The sequence below is a fragment of the Vitis riparia genome, chromosome 14 (genome assembly GCF_004353265.1).
Source record: "Vitis riparia cultivar Riparia Gloire de Montpellier isolate 1030 chromosome 14, EGFV_Vit.rip_1.0, whole genome shotgun sequence".
In the NCBI taxonomy this organism is placed as follows: Eukaryota; Viridiplantae; Streptophyta; class Magnoliopsida; order Vitales; family Vitaceae; genus Vitis; species Vitis riparia.
Genome location: NC_048444.1, coordinates 28,596,002 through 28,606,464, shown reverse-complemented (window position 1 = coordinate 28,606,464; position 10,463 = coordinate 28,596,002). Strand labels below are relative to the sequence as shown.

General features: G+C 39.5%; 1 protein-coding gene across 1 annotated transcript; it reads left to right on the top strand.

Moving 5' to 3' along the window:
- The first annotated feature begins 483 nt into the window (after positions 1-483).
- Positions 484-10,100, top strand: LOC117930398 (importin subunit alpha-2-like). Its single transcript, XM_034851040.1, has 11 exons — positions 484-750; positions 1,367-1,463; positions 1,568-1,659; positions 1,749-1,880; positions 2,088-2,273; positions 7,546-7,709; positions 7,820-7,898; positions 8,401-8,529; positions 8,738-8,865; positions 8,960-9,328; positions 9,428-10,100. The coding sequence occupies exons 1-10, from the start codon at positions 541-543 to the stop codon at positions 9,324-9,326; spliced, it is 1,584 nt and encodes a 527-aa protein (XP_034706931.1). The 5' UTR covers positions 484-540; the 3' UTR covers positions 9,327-9,328; positions 9,428-10,100.
- Positions 10,101-10,463: the final 363 nt, after the last annotated feature.

The window sequence follows — 10,463 nt, the reverse complement described above, 5'->3', positions numbered from 1 at the left end:
GTAAGTTTATTAAACAATACTATAAAAAAAATCGGTACACTTTTTAAAATTTAGGAATAATATTATATTTAAGAAAATTAAATACAAAAATATTTTTCAACTATTTTTTAAGAAAATATTGTATATTTATATGCCATATAAAATTTCATAATCCTTTTTTTTCGAAATATTCTAAAATATATCTAAAAAATGCCTTAATTTTATTTTAAAAATCACTCTATTTTAATAGTAAATTCTCAAAACAAAAAAAGAAAAAGAAATCAACTCAAAATTTATTAATGGTATTTTTTAAGTTAATGCTTTAAAAACAGTTTTCAAACACCCCCTTACATTCCATGTTTTTTTCACTTTTCCCACAATCTTCAAATTCAAATTAATGGCATTCCGTAAATAAATCCTGATCCAAGCCCATTTATCCGAAACGCCTTGGTTTAAAAAAAACCCTATATAAAGCGCTTTGTTTCTTTTCTCTCTTCAAATCAAACCCCTCTCTAGGGTTTTTCATTTTCACTGTCCAGCAATTCTCCGACACCATCGACGATGTCTCTCCGGCCGAGCGCGAGGACCGAGGTTCGACGGAACCGATACAAGGTGTCTGTAGATGCGGAAGAAGGTCGGAGGCGGAGAGAAGACAACATGGTTGAGATCCGAAAGAATCGGAGAGAAGAGAGCTTGCAGAAGAAGAGACGCGAAGGCCTTCAGGCCCAGACGTTACCTGCGTCAATCCATTCTGCTGCTGTTGAAAAGAAGGTATAATTATGGTTGATTCGATCCAATTTATTCATTTCCGACTGTTCGATCAGGCGCGTGCGGTACACTTTTCAATTCCGCTTTAGGGTTCGGATTCGATTCGTTGATGTGTGATTTTTTCTCATTTCTGAGCTTATTTGTCATTGGTCTTATGGAAATGAGTTGTGTGTTTTAAACTTTTTTGTTGGTTATGAGGGTTTTGGACTGAATTTGTCACTACTGCTAAGCAAATTTAGAAAGGTGATTTAATAATGAGGTCCCCCCCCTCCCCCTCATTTTTAAAGAGCTTTATGCGATTATTACTGCTTTTGGCCTAATTCGGAATCCGATTAGTGGGTGTTCTATTTTTTTAGTTTATTGGAGATTGCCTATATTATGTATAATTTGAGTGGGTTGAGCTTTTATCACGTGGGGAAATGTCGAATTTCCCCGGTTACTGTTCTTTCGCATATCAGTGTTTGGTATTGTAATGGTTGGTTTTCATATTTCTAGCAATTTTTTTTGAAGGTTTATAGTGTAAATTGACGATTGTGGTTGGTTTGCTTTCGACCTTCTGTTTAATGTCTTTGAGTGTAAGAATGGCCCTAATACCAATATTGAATGGTCTTTATTGCAGTTGGAATTTTTACCATCCATGGTTGCTGGTGTCTGGACTGATGACAGTAACATACAACTTGAGGCAACTACACAATTTCGAAAGTTGCTTTCAATAGGTGAAGATTTGGGCCTTATAAGGCACATTATCCATTCCGTATATTTATTTTCTGATTAAATATTTGTAATTTTGTGATGTATATTATTCTTTGGCTAAAACCAGAGCGTTGTCCCCCAATTGAGGAAGTTATTCAATCTGGCGTTGTTCCTCGTTTTGTTGAGTTTCTTGTGAGGGAGGACTTCCCACAGCTTCAAGTATGTTATGATACCCTCCCTCATGGCTTTTAAATTATTCATATTGATATGATATTTTCAGACGATTTGATTATTTGAAAAACCTGTAGTTTGAAGCAGCATGGGCTCTCACAAACATTGCTTCTGGGACATCTGACAACACTAAGGTGGTAATTGATCATGGGGCTGTCCCGGTGTTTGTGAAACTTCTTGGTTCTCCAAGTGATGATGTTCGTGAACAGGTACATATTTTGAAGAACATTCCTACCTGCTAATATAGTTTTTAATTTAGTTTGTCTTTCTAATTATTGCTTTTTTTTTTGGTATGCTTGTTTGGAATATATTTCACAAATTCTTGGTGAATTTCCAGTTAATCAGCGCTTATAAGTTTAATATTTGTATGAAGTTTGAAATTGATTTCTCATACCTGTTTTATTTTGCTCATTTAGGCTGTGTGGGCCCTAGGAAATGTTGCCGGTGATTCCCCCAGATGCCGTGATCTTGTCCTTGGCCATGGGGCTCTGCTTCCTTTGCTAGCACAGTTGAACGAACATGCAAAGCTGTCTATGCTCAGGAATGCTACTTGGACACTTTCAAATTTCTGTAGGGGCAAGCCACAGCCTCCTTTTGATCAGGTTTGCTGTTTTGAATGTTCTACTTAACTTTGAGAAAATGTGATGGTAGCCAATAATATTTATCTCTTCACTATGCAGCTGGACTTGGTTTTATGCTCTTATAGGTGTTTTCTCACCTTTCCACTTACTAATGTATACATATACTTGTTGAGCACCTGTAGAAGAAAGCTTTCTTCCAATATTGAGGTTTTTGATGTTAAGGGCCGTATTCAGGGTACAGGATGTCCTATCCCAAAACCAAATTGTTGAAATTTCAAGATATGATTGCTAAATGGTTCTGTTTTTGACTTTGCTAAAGCTAATATAAAGTACAAATAGTTCATATATCATGTTCAAATATTAATGTAGAGTATTGTGGAAAGGAAATATAAACAAGAGGGTGTTTTTTCCCCTGTTTTGGGGCTTGAGTGGTGTTTGTGTTGTGGGTTTGAGTTAGCAGGTGTTTTGGTGGTTTAGTCACTGAGACTTCCATTTGTTTTTTTTTTGATAAGTAAAGAGAATTTCATACATAAAGAGATGCCAAAAAAGCGACTTAAGGTATACAAACCTATACACCCACCACCAAAAAGGCCAAAGAAAAAGGAGACCAGAATCCAATTGGCCCAAAAAACAGCCTTAATAGGATCCCAACCAATCAATAAAATTAACCATAGTTAGAGGGCATTCAACTATAAACAGCTTAGCTTCAAACCAAAAAGAATAAACAAAAGAGTGTTTCAATCTCTGGATTGACAACTCATCATCCTTAAAAGCCAATCTATTTTTCGCCTTCCAAACCGTCCAAAATATATAAAGAGGAGCAGCTCTCCACACCTTCCTGCGCTTTTTGCCCACAAAAGAACCCTGCCAGCTAAGGAAAGTCTCTATAACTGAAGAGGGCATCACCCAAGACACCCCAAACAAAGTAAAGAGTAACTCCCATAGGACCCTTGTTTTTGAGCAGTGAAGTAGCAAATGGTTTATGGTCTCCTTATTCTCAAGACACATAAAATATTTATTTGCCAATGCCCATCCTCTTTTTTGAACAAGATCTAGGGTTAATGCTTTACCCCATGTAGCCTCTACGCAAAGAAACTAATTTTGGGCTGTACCCACACATTTCAAATACAGCTAGAAGAAAATAAGTAAGGGCAGTCCGCTTCTAGAGCAAGGTAGAGAGACTTGGTCGAGAACTTGCCACTCTTTGTTTTGGTCCAAACCACCATATCATCCACATCTCCAAGCACTCTCTTCTCGTGAAGCCGCTCCAAAAATCTTTCTGCCGCCTCCACCTCCCAATCATTTAGGGCTCTTGAAAAACAGGGGTTCCAACCCCTCCAAACCGATGGATCCCAAAAATCCGCCACCCAAGCTTCCTTGTCAACAAACAAAGCGAAGAGGGAAGGAAAAGACACACAAAGGGGAATCCCCACACCATCTATTCCTCCAAAATCTCACCCTCCTCCCATTGCCAACACTGAAAGAAATCCGGGCACCCACCAACTCCTAGTCCATCCTTATTCCTTTCCAAAGCCCCACGCCATGCGCCTCTTTCACTTTCCGAGAGCACCAACCCCCTCTATCTTCCCCATACTTTCCTCTAATCACTTGATTCCACAAAGCCTCTCTCTCATTTGCGAATCACCAATTCCATTTGGAAAGAAGAGCCTTATTGAGGATGGAAAGACTTTTGACCCCCAATCCCCCTTTCTTTTTACTTAAGGACGCCAACTCCCATCTTACTAAATGTTGTTTTTGCTCCAAGTTGCCACCACCCCAAAGGAAGTCTCTTTGAATTTGCTCTAGTCTCCGGCTAACTAAACTTGGTAAGCGCAACAAAGACATAAAATAAATAGGAAGATTCGACAAAGTACTTCGGATTAAAGTTGCTCTTCCTCCCTTGGATAAGTATTGTCTCTTCCACATGGTCAATCTTCTACGGAATCGCTCTTTCACTCCATCTCACACTGATACTGACTTAAACGGAGCACCCAAGGGAAGACCCAGATAAGTGGACTGGAGACTGCCCACTCTACAACCAAACCAAGGCGAGATCATCTATATTCTCTACCCTCCCTACTGGAATGAGTTCACTTTTCTCCACGTTTATTCACAACCCCGACACGGCCTCGAACCACATAAGCAATCAACTTAGGTTAGTTGGATGGTCTTGAGAAGCTTGGCAGAACACTAGGGTGTCATCAGCAAACAACAAGTGAGAAGTCTGAACCCCTTTTTCACTCCTGCCCTTCACCCTACAACCTGACATTAAACCTCCATCCATAGCCCTTTTAAGGAAGGAGCTAAAGACCTCCATTGCAATCACAAAAAGATAAGGCGAGAGAGGATCATCTTGCCTCAATCCCCTTGAGCTTTGAAAGAAGCCCTTAGACGTGCCATTAACCAACATAGATAAGCTTGCAGTGGTTATGCATCACTTAATCCACCTTATCCATTTCTCCCCAAAACCTAGTTTCTGCATAACTGTGAAAATAAAAGAGCGGTTCACATTGTCATATGCCTTTTCTATGTCAAGTTTGCACATAATACTATTCTCATTATTCTTTAGAATCGAGTCAATTGCTTCATTAGTTATCAGCATTGCATCTAGGATTTGTCTACCCTCCACAAAAGCCCCTTGAGCCTCAGAAACCACCTTTCCAACCACCTTTTTTAGTCTATTGGCTAAAACCTTAGTCAACCACTTGTACAGGCTTCCCACTAAACTTATGGGCCTAAAGTCCCTTAAATCTCCAGCTCCCACTTTTTTTGGGATTAAAACCATGAAAGTTGCATTTAGACTTTTAACAAATTTATTGTGTTTATAGAATTCCTTGAAGAAACTCATCACATCATCCTTCACAAAGTCCCAAGCGAACTGCCAGAAAGCTATTGAAAAGCCATCATGACCCAGAGCTTTATCCCCATTACATCCCAACAACGCGTCATACACATCCTCTTCCGTGAACGACACCTCCAACGCACCAACATCCATATTTTGCAGCATTTCACACCGCAGCCCGGATAAAGGAGGGCACCAGTCCCCCAGATTGGACAGTAGAGATCTAAAGGCATTTACTATCCCTTCGCTTATCCCATTCTCCTCCGAATGCCAAACACCATTAATCCTAATTTGGTCCACATTGTTTCTTCTTCTGTGAGCATTTGCCATCTTGTGGAAAAAACCCGTATTTCTGTCACCCTCTTTCAGCCACACTTCCCTAGATTTTTGTCTCCAGGTAATCTCTTCTAATAAAAGCCATTTTTTATATTCTTCCCTCGCTTCTCTTCTAGCTTCCATCTTTTCCAAAGACAGTCTGTTAGTCTTTTCCTTAGCATCCCAAAACTCCATCTGATCCAAAGCCAAATTCTTCCTGTATTCCACCTTGCCAAAGACATCTTTGTTCCACTCCTTCAGATTAGACTTCACAACCTTTAGTTTTTCAACCAAAATAAAGCTTGCAGAACCATTAAAGTTGTCCCCATCCCACCAAGACTTCAACAGATCCTTAAAACCCTCCACTTTAAGCCACATATTCTCAAATCTAAAGGGGGATGGACCTCTTCTCAAACCCCCTCCTTCTAACAAAATTGGGAAGTGGTCAGACACTGGTCTCGGGAGGACACATTGCCTCGAACCACTAAAACAACAATCCCACTCCTCATTGACCAAGAAGCGATCTAGCCTTGAGAAAGACTGGTTATTCACCCCTCCACTCCAAGTAAAAGGACCCCCAATCAGAGGCAAGTCCTTTAACTCTAGGTCTTCTATTACTTCTGAGAATCTTCTCATGTCTGAATTCAAACTCCCTCATCTACTGCGCTCTTCAAGGCTTAAGATGGCATTAAAATTGCCAGCAACACACCATGGTCCATTCCAAAGGCCTTGAATGGCCCCCAACTCATCCCAAAAACACTCCCTGTCTCTTCTCATGGTTGGACCATAAACCCCTGTAAAAGTCCACCTAAAGCCATCCTCACAATTCTTAAAATGGCAAGAAATTGAGTATTCTCCTTTTTCTAATTCGATCAATTCCAACACCCTATTATCCCATAATACCACTATACCACCAACCATACCCCTTGAATCCATAGTTCCCCATTCTAAAAATCTCCCCACTCCTATACTATGAATAAGATCCCTTGACATCTCCTGCATTTTGGTTTCTTGCAAGAAAACCAAGTCCAGCCTATTCTTCTTAATCAAGGCTTTGATCACCTTCCTCTTATCACAATTATTAGCCCTTTTTACATTTCAGGAAAGTAGACGGATCTTCATCTAAACCTACAAGAATTGCGCCCCCCCCCCTTCTCCTTCTCCAAGATATTTCACAATCCATTCTAGTTTTCTCAACTCCTTTTCAAACTTTGAAGATTCCAATTTTCTCTTTTTCCTACCATCCAACTTTCCCTTCTGAATTTTTCTCTCTTTCATTCTTTTGAGCAGAAACAAAATCTCTCCTTCGAAGCCTTCCGTCGGCATTCCAAGGCATCGGTTAAACTTAGCCAAGCAACTGGACTGCCAGCACGGCTCACCTACTTCGTTCCTCTCCTCCATAATCTCTTGAAGAGCCCTTTCCGAAGCATCCTCCGTCTCCTCCTCGATAGTCCCATTAGCCAATCCTGACAACTCAATAGTTCCATTTGTTACCCTTTAACATCTGCATATATGCTTTTTGTTTTCCTCTGTGATGTCTCCATCAGTTCATTTTTGGGTTAGTGAATTTGCAAAGGGTTTCGAAGGGATGATGAGGCCAATGATTTGTCACATTTGGGAATTTAGTGATTGTATTTTAAAAAGGTAGGTGCCCTTGGGGATTGGAAGGTTGGGAATTCTTAATACATCTTTGCTTGGTAAATAGCTCTTATGATTTGTGGGGGTACTGATAGACTGTAGATAGAGGTAATGATGAAGAATATGTGAGTAGGTGGGGTGGTGGTGCTTGGGCTGCAGTTGGGGCCTGTGGAAGGATATCTGTCATATCAAGAAGGGTTATGACCTTCTCAGGTTTGACTTTCTCTTAATGGAAAAGGTCATAAGATAAAGCTTGGCCTGGATGTTAGGTATTGGGAAATGAGCCTGATGGTTCTGTCTTAGGCTTCCTGGTGCCCATTTGCTATCACATCATTAACAGTATAATGACTCTTGATCTTGCTAATGGTAACTGTTTTACTGCATGATGTCTAAATGATTCTAATGGTCTTATGGCATGCCTTGTTAAATGTTGTAGGCTGTAACCTGTATTGTTCTGTTATTTGATTAATTTTTTTCCTCTTGAATTTTGTTGCACAGACAAAGCCTGCTCTTCCAGCACTTGAGCGTCTTATTCACTCAAATGATGAAGAGGTGTTAACTGATGCATGTTGGGCACTGTCTTATCTTTCTGATGGTACAAATGACAAAATTCAAGCTGTTATTGAAGCGGGTGTATGTCCTAGGCTTGTTGAGCTTTTACTGTGAGTTTTTAGAAATTTTGAGTTAGTTCTGGACTTCTTTTGGCTGTGGGATGTGTTGTTTCCATTAATTTGTACCTCGGGCCTGAACTTCTTTCTTGGACTTTGGTCAGTCACCCATCTCCTTCTGTTCTCATTCCTGCACTTCGCACAGTTGGAAACATTGTCACTGGAGATGATATGCAAACCCAGGTATTGCCCACTTAAAAAACATCTGTAAATATTTTGGTCTCCTGCATGTAATCCTTCTATTCTTAAAAATATAAAAGGTCAACTAAGTTACTAACAGCTAATATTTGGTTTAACTCTCATGTTATAATATGGTAGTTGAGAGCATGTGATGTTTTTGCATGTGTAAAGTTACCTGTTGAGAGAAATGTTGCAAATTTGTGAAACACGTGCAGATATGATTGCTTTTAGTCTATTTGTTGGTATGCTATAGGTTAGTTTTACTGTTTTTGGTGAAAGGATTTTTCACCAACTCATTTGCACTCATAACATTCCTATTTGATCTGCTGTTTCATTTTTTGTTAATGTGGTCCCGTGTTTCTTAAATCCTGATTCTCTTCTTTGTCTGTTATTGAGTCTATCCCAAAGAAAGCTTAAATGGGGATGAGAATAGGTGGTTGTTTTTCTTTTTCTATTTCTATTTTGAGCTTTCCATCTGAGCTAATTGGGTTCAATGCTTCTCCAGTGCATAATCAACCATCAGGCACTCCCTTGCCTTCTGAACCTGTTGACTAATAACCATAAGAAGAGCATCAAGAAGGAAGCTTGTTGGACTATTTCAAATATCACAGCTGGAAACAAGGAGCAGATTCAGGTAATCTAAGGATTCTTCTTTTTTTAAACATGTGATCCTGAGTGCATTTTTGGCATTCATGGTTTTAATAAATTGGAACTGCAGTATATATGTGAATGTGAGGATGCTCATATAGACTGATTTATTTTGTGGATGTATCATATTTCATTTTCATACATGCTAGGGTACTGAATGATGTATGTTTGTATGTATTTTCAAAATTTTGCAGGCTGTAATTGAGGCAAACATAATTGGTCCCCTTGTTCATCTGCTTCAAAATGCTGAGTTTGATATCAAGAAAGAGGCTGCTTGGGCAATCTCAAATGCTACATCTGGTGGTTCACATGAACAAATCAAGTATGATCTTGATAGAAATTTCTTGTTCTCATGTCTTAGCAGTCTTGTTCTGTGTTTCTGCATGCATGTTTTTTATTCTCTTTGCTGATGACAGGTACCTAGTTAGTCAAGCATCCATCAAGCCCTTGTGTGATCTTCTGGTCTGCCCTGATCCACGGATTGTCACAGTTTGTTTAGAAGGGCTTGAGAACATCTTGAAGGTTGGAGAAGCTGAGAAGAATTTGGGCAGTACTAGAGAGGTAAATCTCTATGCTCAGATGATTGACGATGCTGAAGGGTTGGAAAAAATTGAGAATTTACAAAGTCATGACAACACTGAGATCTATGAGAAGGCAGTGAAGATTCTTGAGACATATTGGTTGGAAGAGGAGGATGAGACCATGCCTCCAGGTGATTCTTCCCAACCAGGGTTCCGCTTTGGTGAGGTTCCTGTTCCCACTGGTGGCTTCAACTTCAGCTAAAGGTGTGTACACTCCGTAATGTCTGCGTTTCCTTTTCTACTTGGGTGTGGTACAGATATCTTTGCTGTCTTGAAATCTGAGTGCGACTTTAAAACTTGCAGGATTTCTAGTTGGTGGTTCATTGTAGTCCTAGCTGAGTATGAAAGGGTAAATAGTTGGGGTCAGTTGAGGCATCTTGTCCTTGTCCTTCAGGTCATAGCTTGTCCAGTCTCCGGTGTGGTTGAAGTCTCTGGTGATCCAGTAGCCAGAATATTTGGGAAGAGAGGGAGATGGACCCCCATTACAGAAACTTGGTTTTGTTGCTTCTGCATAGCAATGTGGTCGAGAACCAGGATATGCTCTTTTTGGCAAGTGGTTGTCCCTGGCAAAGGTGTTCTCTTAAAGTTAATGTCCAAGTTTAATCTACTTCTATTTTCTTAGCTGTTATACAAGTCACTACAGCGTCCTTAATACTGTTTGTGGGTGGGTGTTTTTTTGGCGCTTCTACCAAAACCGTCGTTATCTTGCCCAGCTTGTAGTTTTAAGAGATATGGGGATTTTCTTTTTTCCTTTCTATTGTAAGTGCTTGCTGTGATGATTTTGATTTTAATTCTTTCCGCCTCTTTTTTGCCTCAAAATGTCTTCTCAGGTGGTTTTTTTTTCTTTTGCAAAAAGGAAATACCATTTAGAAATGTGTCATGCATAACTGTCAAAAGAACTTCTATACTAAAGAAAGAAAGATTCAAGTATCATCTATAAACAGTTTTGTTGTATTTTGTTGTGATTATATGCTTATATTTATGTTATTCTATACTATTCTCTTGTTCTTTTCTCTCTCTTTTTTTTCCTTCTCCTTGACTCCCTAATAAAGCTGTTTGAGATGGTCTTTTTTAAATTGGTCTTGCAATCAGTGGTAGTTTAGTTTCCTTTGTTCAGCAGACCATCACATTTAGTTTTGCAGGGAGGGCCAACTGAATCATGTTGCTCCATTATCAACTGTGTTGCCATTGATGATAACATTTGGGTCTTTTACAGGATGGGTCAGTTCTGAAACTTAGGTCTACATTGGTTGTTGCCTTTTAAAATTGTGATTTTCATATTATGTATGGCCATGCCTAGGGTTAGATTGGTTAAAGTAGATTCTTCTCTTTTGTCAAT